This window comes from Macrosteles quadrilineatus, unplaced genomic scaffold, assembly GCF_028750875.1.
Source record: "Macrosteles quadrilineatus isolate MER2022 unplaced genomic scaffold, UCM_ALF_1.0 Scaffold_5__1_contigs__length_97177068, whole genome shotgun sequence".
Classification (NCBI taxonomy): Eukaryota; Metazoa; Arthropoda; class Insecta; order Hemiptera; family Cicadellidae; genus Macrosteles; species Macrosteles quadrilineatus.
In genome coordinates this window covers 42281541-42297926 of record NW_026542598.1, presented here as the reverse complement: position 1 = coordinate 42297926, position 16386 = coordinate 42281541, and the positions used below count along the sequence as shown (strand labels likewise).

The 16386-nt window shown below is 35.4% G+C and overlaps 1 protein-coding gene across 1 annotated transcript; it reads left to right on the top strand.

Annotated features, from left to right (window-relative positions):
• Nucleotides 1-777: 777 nt before the first annotated feature.
• Nucleotides 778-16130, top strand: LOC128994590 (uncharacterized protein CG1161). The gene is made up of 5 exons (XM_054419248.1): nucleotides 778-1017; nucleotides 1913-2013; nucleotides 3190-3307; nucleotides 4991-5116; nucleotides 15672-16130. The coding sequence occupies exons 1-5, from the start codon at nucleotides 919-921 to the stop codon at nucleotides 15828-15830; spliced, it is 603 nt and encodes a 200-aa protein (XP_054275223.1). The 5' UTR covers nucleotides 778-918; the 3' UTR covers nucleotides 15831-16130.
• The last annotated feature ends 256 nt before the right edge of the window (nucleotides 16131-16386 follow it).

Genomic DNA, 16386 nt, shown 5'->3' with positions numbered 1-16386 from the left:
TAAGCAAAATTATCGTTATTGGAGTCAAAACAATCCCAATGAAATCCACGAGAGACCACTTCACAGCGAGCGTGTAACTGTGTGGTGCGCTATTTCACGACTTGAAATCATCGGTCCATATTTCTTCAAAGAAGAAGGCCTTGCAGTGACTGTGAACTCACACAGGTATACCAACATGATTCAGAATTTTTTTGAACCAGCATTGCAAGAGAGGGATTTTGAACATGTATGGTTTCAGCAGGATGGTGCCACATCTCATACTGCTCGGTTAACAATGGCCGTTTTGCGGCAGATGTTTCCTGGCAAAATTAATTTCTCGGGGAGGGGACATCGCGTGGCCAGCACGATCCCCAGATCTCACTCCATGTGATTTTTTTTATGGGGTTACTTGAAGGCCGAGGTGTTCAAACGTCGCCCCAGGAATCTGCCAGACCTGAAAGAGGCAATACGCCAGGAAATTCTGCGAATACCTCAAGCCATGCTCGAGAGAGTCCACAACAGCTTCAGAGTTCGTCTGCAGCAGTGTATCAACAGTCATGGTCACCATTTAACAGACATTCTTTTTAAAACTAAGTAAAAGTAAACTTCCCTTGTTAGAGAATAAGCAAAAAAAATAAAAACTGTTTTATTTTGAAAACCTGTTTTTTTATTTACGTTTAAAAATATGGAGGTTATTTTGCCGCACCCTTATGATATTTCTTCTCTCTTGCCTCTCTCTGGAAAAAAATATCAGCCAATATTTCTGTTGCTGTCTGTAGCGTCTGTTTGTTGTAAGTTGCCAGTTTTTTGTTCTGCTCTAAGATTTGCTCTTGCTGTCAAAGTGAACAAAAATTGATTAATTGATTACAAAACTAGATAAAGTTAATGTTTTTAACTGTCTCCTGAATAGTTATGTGATTATTTTGATCCTAGTTATTTATGGTTATAATTCTTTTTATTACAGAAATTAATTCGTCAATGATGTCAAGAAATTTGTTTTGTTTTGTAATCTTCTTCTCTTTTTTGTGTTATGTAAAGGTAAGGGCCTTAAATCTTAGCTCTAGACATGGAATAGTTTGGTAATTTGGTTATGTATCATTATATTCTTTGAATTTGTATCACCTTATCACTTAATTGTAATATTTACAAATCTGAACTGGAATTTCGAGGGGTGTTAAACAGATAAGCAATATAGGCTAAATGTACAATAAGTTAAGGCTTTCCTTGTCAACAGATTCAACAGTAAAGGGTTTTTAATGTTTCTAATCCCTGGACATAGGCCTAACATTTTTTCTTCTCGACAAGGCCTATTCCTGATATTAAGTAATGTCCTACAACTAACCTAGGCTACTAAGTTAGCAACTTAGGCCTAGGCCCCACAGTAACACTGCTTGGGACAACACTTCAGAAAGTTCTGTGTCAACGTCAACACAATAATTTAATCCTTGTTGACATTACGCTAAAGTCACAACCTTGATGGGGTACAAATACAGTAGAGCCCATGATATATGGCCTCAGTTTTACTATTTCTCCGTTTATTCAGCCTTATTCTTAGAAGCCAATATCAAAATGTTTCCCCTTGGCTTGCAGGTGCATAAGTTGAACACACTATTTTCTGCGACCCAAATGCACTAAAGGTTCATCTTAACTGTTTTCATTCAATGTCCTCCCTATTGCGGGAGATAATGATGTCTTTGCGACCGCTGGAGATGTTCAATATTTTGCCACAATAGCGGGAGATGTTCAAAGGACTGACGAATATAGCCGAAGGTAACATGGGCCCATAGCTTAAAACATCTAACTTAGTCCTAGTCAAACAATCCTGACCCGAATGAAGCCTCTAAACAGTTGTCTTGTATATTGTAGTTAAACAACTGATAACCACTAGTGTATACGATGAGATTGAATTAAAAAATTCTTTTCCCACTTCTAGGCCCAGTCGTACGATGATGCCCGATGCAAATGTGTCTGCACTGTTGTCAATGGAACACAGTCTTACAAGAAACTATACATAGCTCCTGTACCACCCAATAAGTGAGTAATCATAATATCTGAGATACTTAACTTATTATTGTAAAATGTTTGTTAAAGCTGGTGTTTTAAGCATGTAGTCCTATTTAGCATGAATGAAGGACTGTTGTCATAAAAAGTTGTATCTGCCCACTCCTCTTCTTTACCACCTTGTATCTGGTTAAACCTGTTTTTAGAACTACAAAAAGACTCCGAGAATAACTGCCAATAGCAATACTTAATTAACTTGTTTGTTTTCTTAATCCTTACAAAAATTTGTTTAGGTAATTGATTGTGTCAATAAAGCGAAACATATTTAAAATGTACACTTTATTAAAATAAAAAAAATAAACATTCTAACAATATGACACATACTTTCTTCGATTAGCTTGCAACAACTCTTATCATGGCACATGAGTAAGCGGTAAGAGCAGTGCTCGATTTGTAAAATATGAGGTGCCATAACTGTAACCTATTTAATGTAATTAGTACATATTTATGCCAATATTTTTATCTTTCCGAAAGAGAGGTACTAGAACTCCGTTCTGCTGCGTTTCCCCGCAAATCGAGCACTAGGTGAAAGTAACTTTGGTAATTTATTGGGAAAATTTCAATAGGTTTTATGGGGAAAATCACAAAAGTTGCAATAACTTTTGAACCGTAATTTTTAGAGCCATTGGTCATTGGAGTTATACCATCTTGTTCAGAGTCAAAAAGGTAACAACATACTAAATGTTAAACAAAATCTTTCAGGCTAATTTTGAGAAAATTTGATTTTTTTGTCATTTTAATAATGAATAGGTAAAGCCAGTAATAACCCAGATCAGATTTACAACTTTTTGGGGTTGGGCAAACTCCTCCTGAGTTGTATACAGACCTGATCCAGATTTCATTTTAACCAGAATGGACGAGTGACAATGCATCAGTTGTTGATCATACTTAATGGTCCCGGTTAACCCAACGATTAAGACAGACAAGTACCAAGTTCTAGGTCCAACTCTCATGCGGCTTAAGCTTATATATAACTTTTGTTAAGGTACAATTTATCAGTTGTTTTCTTGAATTTTGCCTGCATAAATAGTAGCAAGTGAAGGTTTTGCAATGTTAAAACTTTGATGGCTGAAGAATTAGGGCTTAAAATAGATTTTTAAAGTATTTTTGTGTATGCCACAACTATGTACTGAGTGTTTTGCGCCTCAGTGACTGTGACGGAGTCAGTGTTCCGGTGTTGGACAACCTGAACAACAAGACTCAGGCGCAAGAGCTCTGTCCTCGGTGTGAGTGCAAGTACGAGAGCCGCAACACTACCATTATAAAGGTAACTAATCGATGTTATGTGGATGTACATAAACTCACTATTGGGACACCTAGAGTCTGAACACTTGTCTATACAAAAAAGGTTCAACATATCAGAAGTTAAGTACAGTCGAGTCCCGAAAACTCGGCGTAATGTGGACTGGAAGGGTGCCGAGTTTGTGAAATGTTGGGTTATTGGGAACTAGGTTTATAAATAAGAACAATACAATTTATAATCCTTTTAGCTGCCTTATTTATTTATATTTATATTACAAGTCAGTATTAAGTCGTCAGATATAGTACAATAAATCCTTGGTACGAGTTGGGAATGATTTAACTTGAGCCCATGTTCAACTCGTACTCAAAAATGACTAGTTTTCTGAGCCAGGTGATGGCCGAGTTATCCAGACTGCTGGGTTATCGAGTGCCGAGTTTGCGAGACTTTACTGTATGGTAAATTGATATACAGTATCTCAGAGCCATTTGAGTGTGCAAAGTTAGTTAACTGTAGTAAGTAGCCACTACATCATTATAATAAAATCTATAAGTAGTATAAAACAATGGTAGACATAACTGTAAGGACAAAGTGTGTGTGAGAACTTGAGCCATACGCTATAGGTCGTCTCAACAATATCTATGATGAATGTTTCATCTTGCTACATGTAATCCAGAGGCGTAATGAAAATTATGAATATTTATTTATTGAACACCAACGGTGGTGTTCCTTGTTCAGTGAAATATTCTTCAGTGATGATAAGTAGTTCCAGGAGACACTTTTGCAACCCTTTCTTGACAAAAGTTTTTGCAAAGTGTCCAAGGTCTTCTCAGACCAAACAAAAACTCTCACACCCCTAAAACTAAACACTTAGTAGGTTTCAAACTTTATCCAGCAATCATCAATTTTACTAATTGTTGATTGGGCTTATATTGTTAATAAAATTCATTTTTGTAGCACCGGAAGTTTAATGTATAATATTTGGTTTTACATTACCTTTTATCAGTTCCAAAAGTAACCTTCCTCTGAGTGTTACATGTTCCGGCGAGCTGCCATTGTAAAATACTTCATTTCAGGAATATACATTAATTCCGCCCAGACCCGAGAGCAGACACACAAAAATCAACTTTTGCCCAACACCGTATTGACAGTAATCGTGATATGTATGACATCAACACCGGTCTGCAAGTCCTACATTACTGTCAAAAGGGAAATAAAATGGACGTCTTGCAGGAGTTCAAAATTTTAAATCAATAACAAATCTGGATTCCAACAACCATATCCTGAATGACAAACTCCAGTTTAAGTAGAATATAATTTTTAACACGCTACTACAACAAGGAAACAAATCTGATCAGCTGTCCACAACAGATAACGAAGATAATTCAACCAGATAGCGCTGACTTGAACCCTCCACCGACAGTCCGTTCCCGCTCGTGTACCGGCAATGTTGCATACTCGTGATAGGCCTATCAAACTAAAAGTATTTATTTGCATGTCGTGCATGTCATGTGTTTGTCGTGTAATGACAACGAAGCTATTCAAGCGGAATTAATGTATATTCCTGTAATGGATTGTTTGACAATGGCAGGTCGCCGATTCAGTTACTTTTGAACTGATAAAATGTAATGTAACACCATACTTTATATTGATAACTTATTTTATTTCAAACCACTTACCTTTGTAAACTATAACAGTAGTTTGTTACAGGTGGTGGTTATAATCGTCATCTGGATCATATCTCTGCTGGTGATCTACATGTTGTTCTTGATCTGCTTGGACCCTCTGCTCAACAAGAGAGCCAAGAGTAGCTATGTGGAACACACCAACGAGGACGTAAGTTGTATCAAACACTCAGATCCATACAAGATCGCCATCATCTAGCTGTAGTAAATGTGGACGTGCATGTCAAACTGTTGTTTCATTTTGCCATCCCTTCCCAAGAATATGAGTAAAATTTAGTACTAGTTTGCCTGTGGCTAGAATTGGAGCTGAATAAGCTTATTTATGATTAATTTGGAAGTATTATTTCTTTGGGTTATCCGTTTACGGATAACCCGTATTGGAGCCTTAAGTTTAATTTATAATGGTGACCAATCTAAATTTAATATTTTAAGCTAATAAAATAGCTTAGCACCACACAGAATTATTTTTCAAATTCTAATTATATAGTGTTGGTAAGTTGCTTAGTTGATGGCAAAACCTTTGCCTATTAATACAACAGTAGCCAATAGTCAATGATAATACATTCCATCCATGAATGACTCAATGTGACCAAAGTAGAAGGCAAAATATTTGTGTCTTGTGAAGTAATAGTTAGAGAAAATCAATGCTATAGTAGATATAGCCTAGGTTAGTTCTCAGCATGTTCACTATCAAAGTACATGGGGAAAGTCTAACATGTTTACTAGCAGGTGGTAGTCTTAGCTAGCTGTAACTGCAGTGGTGGCGCTTCCATAAGGGCCAAGTGGGCCGGGCCCACCCAAAATAAATTGTAAAGTATATTTTAAAATACTTTATAGGTTATTTTGTTGATATTATTTAATAAGCTGCGATATAAATTAATTTTGAACTTTTAACGGGTCATAACTTTTGTTGAAATTCAATTCAATCTTCATCTTGTAGCACATTGAAGGGCCACGGATTTCGGGCCCTTCTAGCCACTATAAGAACGTAATGGACAAGGCAACGCTAGCTGGCGACGATTGACTATCTCAATGCTTTGGTATATGGAGCAGAGTGGGCCAATTTGAGCTGGCCTACTGGACATTGATTCTCAATATTCTCACTGGGAGTGCTGAGCGCTAGTGTGGCTTGGTTTACATCCCGCCGTGTATGTTTTACACCAACCGGCAAACGGGTTGTAGTTATAATATTTATGAAATAATAAGTAAACACTTAGTTAGTTTTGTTTTTGTGATATTATTAGTACAGATTTATTAGAGTAGCCAAATTATGGGTTTAGTGATCATAAAATTGAAAGGCTAATTTAAAGGTAATGTTATTGTGAAGTGTGGTTCAAATAAGGTTAGGCCTACAACGGCACTGCAATATTCAGAATTGGGAGTTATTATTAAAAAATACAGTTCTTGCCATGATTTAAATAGTAAATTTACAGGCTAATTGTATGTTTGTTTGTAGATAGTTTTAAAAAAGGCCAATGCCTATTAGTTTCAATGAAACTATCTAAATCTAATGTAGCCTAACCTCCAAATTGAATAAAATAAAAACGTAGCATTTTTTAACCAACCCAACTTCTAATCAGGTGCCTCAAATAACACCCCATCTAATTTATGTCAAAAATTTTGGGGGAGGTCTGGGGGTTATGGATTACCCCTAGTGATGTAAAATACCCGGGTATTTAAAACTCAGGGTAAATACCCTGGGTATTTACCCGGGTAAATACCCAAAATCCATAAATACCCGGGTATTTTGGGTATTTATGAAATCGATTGAAATTCATTTATATTCACCCCTAAATATGTTATTGTTATCATTACATGAAAAATTATGATAGTCTATAACACCTTTTACAGTATCTTGAAGCTTTGCTAGTACCTTTTATTTAATGATTAGCACTTTTTTTTTTAATAAAACATAAAGTTTTTAAATAAGAATGGGGTTTCGTTTTTTATTAAGACAACACCTCATCAGAGAAATAGTGAACCTAAACCCAGGGCTAGAGATATACAAGGGCTGGCTCACTCCTTTGATGTTAGCGGTCGCCGCCTGATCCTACTTCCCCTCCCCCGCCCCTCCTCAGTGACGTAGCGGAGATACATCGGCGCGAGGCGCGACGGTAGCCTAGCACGGCAGTGCATATGTCGCCCGGCATATACGCGCATATTAATAGTTGTGTTTATAATAATGTAGTTTTATAGTGTGATTTTTAAAGCGGGTTTCGTTAACACTCCAACTTGCAATGGGCGAACTCTGTAGTGGCAAGGCATTTTTGGCGATTTTGCAGTCATATTTTTGAAAATACATATAAACTAAACCAACAGATCAAACCTATGAACCGTATTTATTACTTCCAACTTGAAGTGTTCATAATGAAATGAAGAATTTGAAAATGGCAACGAAATAAATATTAAAAATATTTTAGAAAATATTATCAGTAGGTAGAAAAATTGCTGCATGAACCCAAAATGTTTCATAAGATATACAAATTGTTTGGAATTTATTTCCCTACATGGAAATGTAAAAAGATTCCAATTACCATTTATACAAAGTTATGGCCCAAAAACAATAAAATGACAAGTTTCACGATTTTGCACAACAAATTTCAAATAAAACCCAAATAAATGTGTTACCAAGAGATAAAGTAAAACATTTTTAGGCAATAATATTGGAGATAAAATGAAGTAAGAATTGTTTATGTACACTGACATTGAGTATATACTGATCATTTCAATAGATGTTTATGACTTTTAATAAATGTTCATATTTGTCTAGAAAAACAGTTTGTTATTCACACGTGTATATTATTTTAAAAACCCAAACCAACTATATAAAATGAAAGTAAACTTATTCCCCTACATGAATATACATAGTTAGTTATAAAGGCAAATATACAAAAATAAATATTTTAAAGTTTTTTCTATAAAATGCTGATGTGCCTTTTTCATTTGGCGATTAAATCGTTTGTTAATTATGACGAAATGTTTCAAAAACGGGCTAAATGTAATGTCCCAGACCTCAAATTGAGTAAGTATATCCACATAAAACAGTTTATAAACTAAATAAGTACAATTTTTACAACTAATAAATACGATTAAAGTGATAAAGTCAAACCCGCGATATTCGTTGTCGGTAAACAGTCAATGAAGTTCACAAAAACTGGCTAAAAAATAGTGTCTCAAGCTTCTAAAAGTAATGTCACATTACAGTCGAGGCACAATAAATGATATCGTAACTAAACATTTACAACGTATAATCACGATGTAAACTGATAAAGTAAAATCACACCAAAACTCGACTTTTTAGTTATTGGTCAACAGAGATTGAGGTTAGTTAGTCAGGCAACTTAATGTATTTTTGCAACTATATGTTATTTTAATGTATTTGAAATATGTAGGGCATATAATAAAATGTAATTGATTAATTGAAATTCTTTTCCTTCCTGTAAAAGTTTCAAAATACTAAGTATAGGTAATGTATTTTTATACAACATCAATGTATTTTATATAACTTCAATGAATCCTAAAAGGTATGAATAAGTAATAAATAAATACAATTAATAATCCATACATTAAGATACATTCGAGCAATACGAACACAGATATTACACAGTAACTTTAATGCATTAAATCAATAACTACAGTAATCTTAGCCATCGCTTTACATTCCACTCCCATCCTTAAATATGTACTAAAGTTAATTTTTTACTTATTAAAATTGATGTTATACGTCGTAATCCTATTTGAAAATCAATTACTTTTATAAAATACATTAATACCTAATAAAAAAGTCCAACATAGGGCTTAATAAATGCTAAATGTGCGGTAATATCAACGCTCACACAGGCAAAGATATACGGTGCCGGGAGCCCTACTGTCGGGTCAAAAAGTATAGATACTCGAGTTTGAGCTTTTATTGCAACGTAACCAGTAGACTTAGAAAAATACAAGTTACATAATAATTTTACAAATTTATTTCTACGTTTATGTGTGTAGGTTAAAAATTTTTAATGCAGTTTCAACTCATCCTTTCAGCGGGTTGAATGAAAAAAGTACACGTTTTTCGGCACTTTTCTATCAACGGGCGACTTTAAAATTTTATAACAAAATAACTACTGATCTAATCGTCATGAAACTTTGACAGCCTTTAGAACATATACTTATAATGGATATCTGTAAGTTTTAGAATTTTTCATCCATTAAAAAAAATTCTGTTGTGGTTTTTGTAAAGGCATTTTATTTCAGGTACGGAACAAGTAAGAAACTACGATTAAAGCTTGAATTAAAGCTCATAAAAAGATATAAATGAAAAGTTAAGTCACAGATTCGCTAATTGGCATTGAATAATTAAAACGTACGTATAATCAAAGCAGATCTGAAACGCAGTAGTGCGTGAAATTTGTACCGCTATCGATTCGCAGGCAGGGAGTTCTCCCTGCCCGGGACCGGTTTTTGGCAGCCCGGGCGTTCCAGCGATGAATCATACATACCACGCGAGGTTATCTGGCTACAAACCACCCTTACTCGTACCACTGAGTCATACTTTACTTAGTAGTTATCTACATTCCATCCCTACAATGTTATTATTTTGGTCTGAACATATTTCCCTCAGTCTGTCTGCGTTGTTCGTTATAATCACACCAGTCAAGATGCCTCGAGCGCCACATTTATCCGAAGGTGAAATTGCTATGATTTTAAGTGCAATATGTTTTTTCAAGAACGAAGGTGTTAAATGTAATGACAAGAGATACCCAGTTTACCAGAAGGTTTCGGAGTGTGTTGGGAAGTCTATTGCAACAGTGAAGAGATGCGGCGCTTCAATGAAGGAGAACGAGTCAGTTGAGGATGAGAATCGACCTAGCAAGAAACAATGTACGAGGACAGGCCGACCAAGTATCAAGCTGGACGATTTTACTCTGGGGGTGATAAGAAGAACTATTTATGATTTCTACCTGAATAAGACGTACCCTACGATTTGTAATTTACACAGAAAACTGGTTGAAACATTGACGAATTGTCCTTCGATGTCAAAAAACACCCTCAGGAAAATTGTACATGGATTGGGATTTTCTTTCAGACGCATAGATAAAAAACCCGTCTTGATGGAGTCAACCACAATCGCTGCTTCACGTCACACTTACTTACGAAAAGTCAAGGACCTGCGATCAAAGGGCTACAAGTTATTTTTTACCGATGAAACTTGGTGTGGCCAAAACCATACTATGTCTTACGCCTGGCAGGAAAATGTTTTAACATCGTTAAATAATAACTTCAACAATTATGATCAATACAGAGGCTGCATTCAACAAATCTACGGTTGGAGAGGAGGTTTTAAGACGCCTTCAGGAGCAGGGAAGAGAATTATAATCTTACACATTGGAAGTGAAGATGGATTTTTGCCTGGAGCTGAATTATCATTCATCGGAAAGAAGAACACCGGAGATTACCATAATGAGATGAACGGCACTCACTACGCAGAATGGTTCGAAAATGTACTACGGATTCTTCCTGAAAAATCGGCAATAATACTTGATCAGGCTCCTTATCACACGATGGTCGACCCTGCAACCAAAAACCCGACGATGTCTTGGAAGAAAAATGAAATTGTTAAGTTCCTTATAGACAGAAATGTTCCTCTACCATCTGATATACCAGACTACCAGAAAATGACGAAAGCTGAGCTTATTGTCCACGCCAGACCACACTTTAAAACACCAGAAAAAGTTTTAGATCAGATAATAAAACGGGTTCGTCCTGATGTGGAGCTTGTCTGGCTACCAGTAGCTCACTGCGAGCTCAATCCAATTGAGCTGATTTGGGCCTACGTGAAGGGGAAAGTAGCTAGGGTTAATATGGCTAACCAGGAAGAAAAGGGTAGATCGATGGAAGTAATGAACTTACTCTGCCAAGAAGCTCTGCGGTCGGTCACTCCAGAATTGTGGAAGAAATGCATCAGCCACTCACGAGTAATAGAAGACAATTATTGGGAAAGAGACAACATGATAGATATGCCTCCAGTTGAACCACTGAATATCAACTTGAATGTTAGCTCCACAGAATATTCAGATAGTGATTATTCCGATGAGTAATCTCATGTAAAAAAAAAACAAATGTAAAAAAATGTACAAATGTAAATAATATGTACATATAATTATTTTGGACTATACTTTTGTAAATAGATCTATGACAACGGCTATCTAGCCAGCAATCCATTTTTAAACCTGCCATTGGAGGTCCACAGCCCTCATGAGAAAAGGTGATGGGAAATGGTAATTTATGTAACACGATCCCAGATATGGTATAGGGGTAGGGTACGATTGTGGTGATGAGGTTCGTCGGTCTGGTCCGCGCCGCCGAAAACCGGTCCCGGGCAGGGAGAACTCCCTGCCTGCGAATCGATAGCGGTACAAATTTCACGCACTACTGCGTTTCAGATCTGCTTTGATTATACGTACGTTTTAATTATTCAATGCCAATTAGCGAATCTGTGACTTAACTTTTCATTTATATCTTTTTATGAGCTTTAATTCAAGCTTTAATCGTAGTTTCTTACTTGTTCCGTACCTGAAATAAAATGCCTTTACAAAAACCACAACAGAATTTTTTTTAATGGATGAAAAATTCTAAAACTTACAGATATCCATTATAAGTATATGTTCTAAAGGCTGTCAAAGTTTCATGACGATTAGATCAGTAGTTATTTTGTTATAAAATTTTAAAGTCGCCCGTTGATAGAAAAGTGCCGAAAAACGTGTACTGTACTTTTTTCATTCAACCCGCTGAAAGGATGAGTTGAAACTGCATTAAAAATTTTTAACCTACACACATAAACGTAGAAATAAATTTGTAAAATTATGATGTAACTTGTATTTTTCTAAGTCTACTGGTTACGTTGCAATAAAAGCTCAAACTCGAGTATCTATACTTTTTGACCCGACAGTAGGTATCGCCGTGACGTCACAGCGGCGGAGTGGTGGGGAGCCACCTGGCATCACTTTCTGAGCTCGCGTGGCCTAGCCCTTGTATATCTCTAGCCCTGACCTAAACCTACTTTTACTGTTATTAAATTATGATAGTTAAAAATTTTTATCCTATAAATGGCTTGGAAGGCTAGACAGACCTAAGGCAGAATGGCAGAATACTTAAGTAATTAAACTTTTCTGTGTTACCGCTTAGTTGGAAACAATAATATATTTGGATAAACCTACTAAAAAAATGAATCTCCTGTTTTTTGGTCTAACTTAATATAATTTTGAAAGATTTATATTGCTATAGATTTAAATAGTTTTGTATCACAAGTTTATGAAATTAATTTTTTTCATTTTGATACCATTGATACCAACAAAAGATCTGGAACAAAAATATTATGAAATCCTGCCATTATACAGATTGAATTTTAATTATTTTCAATATTTTCTTAAGTTGTTTACACGCCTAGGCCACTACTAGGTTAAATTTTCATGTATTTATAAATAATAATTATTACTTCGCAAATTATTTTTCTTAACTTTCAATAAAATAAATTCATCTATTTATCATAGAAATTAAACAATCATAAGTAGGCAGGACCAATGCAACCATGCGACCAGGGTATTTATGCCGATTATGCTTAATGCTCAGACCTGGGTATTTATGGCGATTGTACCCAGAAGTAAAATGCTAGTAGTGACCATATGAAATTTTGTTTAACACATTTTATCATCATTTTACTATCCTTACAGGGTGATAATTGAAAAAAAAATCTAAATCTTCTCTAACTTTAATAAAAATTATAAATACCCAGTTTTTGGGTATTTACCCGGGCCTGGGGTAAATTCCCGGGTAAATACCCAATTTATATTTACCTACCCACTGGGTATTTACACGGCCCACATCACTAATTACCCCCCAGTCCCCATGGGATGATCTCACCCTACTGTTCAGGTAAAGCACTGCCACTGAGCAGCTGCTAATAATAAATCAATGCTATCTGAACAGGGCTTTATGGTGTGGTTGACCTTTCACCAGATGTGGGTTAGCTTGACTCTATACAACTTGGATTATAGTCCTCGCCACCCTAACTTGAGGCAGCCCAAGGCCGCAAGCCCTATATCTAGTGCGGTCTTGGGTTGCCTCAAGTTAGGGTGGCAAGGACTATAGAGAGCTTGGTTTGCCATTACTGTACGTTCTCTTTTCCTCTTTTCTAAACCCTTGTCCCAAACAAAATTTATACGTTTTGTTCAATTCTGTAGAACCAATTAAGGCTATTGGCCCAGATATTTTTAATTGTATGTGTTGGATAACTGGTACCGAGTAGAAACTGTGCCCCTTTTGTTCCAACACAGGGTCGTATTTAGAATCTATAATGCCCCGGGCGACTAACACCAGAGAGACCCCTCTATTCTGATCCTCTTCTCAAATAATTGGGTATAGAAATAGATAAAGTATTGCTTCAACTTGAAGGACTAAACCCTTTTTTCTACAATACGATCCTATTTTTATCATTTTTTAAATATTTTTTTTTAATTAGGGTCAGGTTAAAAAATTTTGACCTTAAAGCCTCAGGCCAACATCGGGGCGGGTCAAAATCTGGCTGCTTTGGAAATATAGTAACTGATTTTTAACAATATTACAATCGGTTTAAACGGCTTCTGCAATCACATTGTCCTTGGTACAATGGTACAGTGAAATTGTGTGCGTTCCCTGCGTTTACGGTGAAATGTGAACATCTCCTGTGGATGATGAGGAATTATGAACAAACTCAAGCACCCTAACAAACTATCAGTGAAATTCATGTTTCAAGCAAACAAATTTGAAACCGAAGACTCTGGCGGCTTCTTTAGGTAAATAAGACCCTGCTCCAATATTTGCAGAGGATTTAATAGAAAAATATGTAGAATAGGTTCTTACAAGTAAATATTTTAGGCCAAACCAAATTGATTGATTTGAGTACTACGGCTTATGTTTGGCAATAGTTTCTCAATACACATTCAAAGCAACACAGAGAAGTAAGGTACCAAGGAAACACACTTGTGGGACTACAGTGTGCTTCAACTCTAGTATATAGTGTCTGAAATTGGGGGTGAGCTTTCCCAATAAGCATCTATTTTCACAGTTAGTACACTTGAGTGAAGTAGGTGTACTCGCAGTATCGCGGACATCATTCCATTTATTTATTTATTTATTAAAAATCATAACAAGGTTTATTTATCTTTTCATTTCTCCTCTACTCATTGTCATGATCAATTTTAATTTAGGATTAAATACAGATGATTTATTTTTTCTTATAAATAAAAAATGTCATTAAAATACGGTAATAATCAAAACCATAAATCATAGTACTGTATTTGATACACATATTATAGTTTTTCAGGTAGTACATTTAAGGTTTATTTTTGGTTTTTTTTTTTTTGTTTTTTTTTGCAAACTAAACAAAACAATTTAAATACTGTAATGTACCGGTAATTTATTTCATAGAAAATATAACAAAATCTAAATACACATCTAACTTTGTGGACTCCTCTTCGATTATGCAAATGGACACGTCAATCTTTCTTGTCAAAGTCCGCGTGAGCTAAACGCTTGCTTACTACAAGTCTGAAGTCAGATATTTTAATAGTTTAATTGTCCTCTGGCGGATGATAGCTTCATTTTAAATGATAAGGATTGTATAAAATATAAACTTAAATCTGCCCATTTGAGTTTATGTACGCAAAACTAATGCGCAAAATTTATTTTGTCGTAATTTTAAAAAATTGTGATTTTTTTTTAGCTAGTTTTATTTAACATGATCTAGTGTAAGCCTGAGGCTCTTTTTAGTACTGTAAGTTTATAAGTCCAAGGGAGGGGGCTTAAGCCCGACATCCGCCACTGGAGGGCTATTTTAAGTCAAACTCTTAGCTTTATTACGTTTAACTAACCTCTTCCTCAATCTTACGTCTTGATTTTATACAATTGCCTTGAACTAATTCACTAGCCCAAATCCAGAAATTTAACCTAAACAGACCACAAACTAAGGTAAAACAATTTATTGTTTAATAGTTTAGATTACTTAAAATGATGCCATTCAATGTGTACTTATTTATATCATAAAAATAGATTTTCAATTCATTAACTCGTAATAATTAATTGTCATTGCATGCTACTGGCATATCCAGGGAGGGTTTGGGGTTTTTAAACTCCCCCCTTGACATTAAATGTGTGTTTTTTTTTTTCATTCAAACAATTTTTTCTACAATTAAAAATTCTCTTTTATATGTCTCTAAATGGCCTAAAAACGCGAGTTTACAGGTCTAATTTTCAAAGAATTTCCGGACCCCTCCTTTTTCCCTAGGGTCATCCTAGTTACGCCCATGGGAACAAAGACATTGAATCTCTTTTTCAAGCTGTTAAATAAAACAATTGAAAAACTCACGTTTTAAGCCTTGTATAAATTAGATACTCTTTGCCCCAATATCCAACAAATAAATATCCAAAAAAGTAATAGGCCTACTAACTTTAGTTGGGCAGTAATTAAGCTTCTCAAATCGCCATCAATCCCATTCTGCCTTAAAAGGGATGTTGCGATATTACTGATGATTCACAAACTAGAACCGTTTCAAATACTGCAAAATCACTGCAAGTAGTTACTAGCAGTAATGTTTGGTTTAAACTGTGCTATTTATACTCGCTGGATGGTAATTTAGCACTACCTGACCAAGGTTTACCAGCCTAACCTCAATGACATGTTTCAGGACGAGAGCGGAGGTTTACCAGCTGGGTCATCTTCTCACCAAATGGGCGTCCGAGGAAGTAATGTTCTCAACAGAGTCGGACATCAACAAGACAAGTGGAAGAAGCAGGTCCGAGAACAACGCAAGAACATCTACGATCGACACACCATGCTCAACTAGACCAAGTTGAAAGCATGTTTTTTATGTATAACTCATAGAAATTCCTTTACCTTGCTAAAATATTCGGCGATCAAGGTATAACTGATGCCTGGAAAATGAATTTAGGCTGATGGATAGAAAAAGTTATTGAATCTATTTCGAATTTAGAAAAGGTAGACATTATTCCAACAAAACAGTACCTAAGTTACTAATAGTTAGGATATAAAAAAAAAGTCCCTTTGTATTTATTTTTAAGGTTTTAGTTTTTCTTTGAATATTTGTAAAATATATGTTTACTAGGCTATTAAAATACTTAAAGTATGTATGTTTTTTGATTTTCCTCGAGTTGTGCAAAATTATTTAAAGGAGAGGCATTTGGCTAGTTTTTTTTTTTTAAGGAATAGCCTTTAGTTCAGCTAGATTACCTGAGAACATTAGGAGTCCTTGGTCTAATAGTCTTAGTAGTATCACAATAAAAGAACACAAAACATTACTGGTATTTTGTCCTGATATAGGACACTCTCAGAGAGAAGGGTAATTAATGTACAGTAATTGGGTATCTGTTACATCTATTACA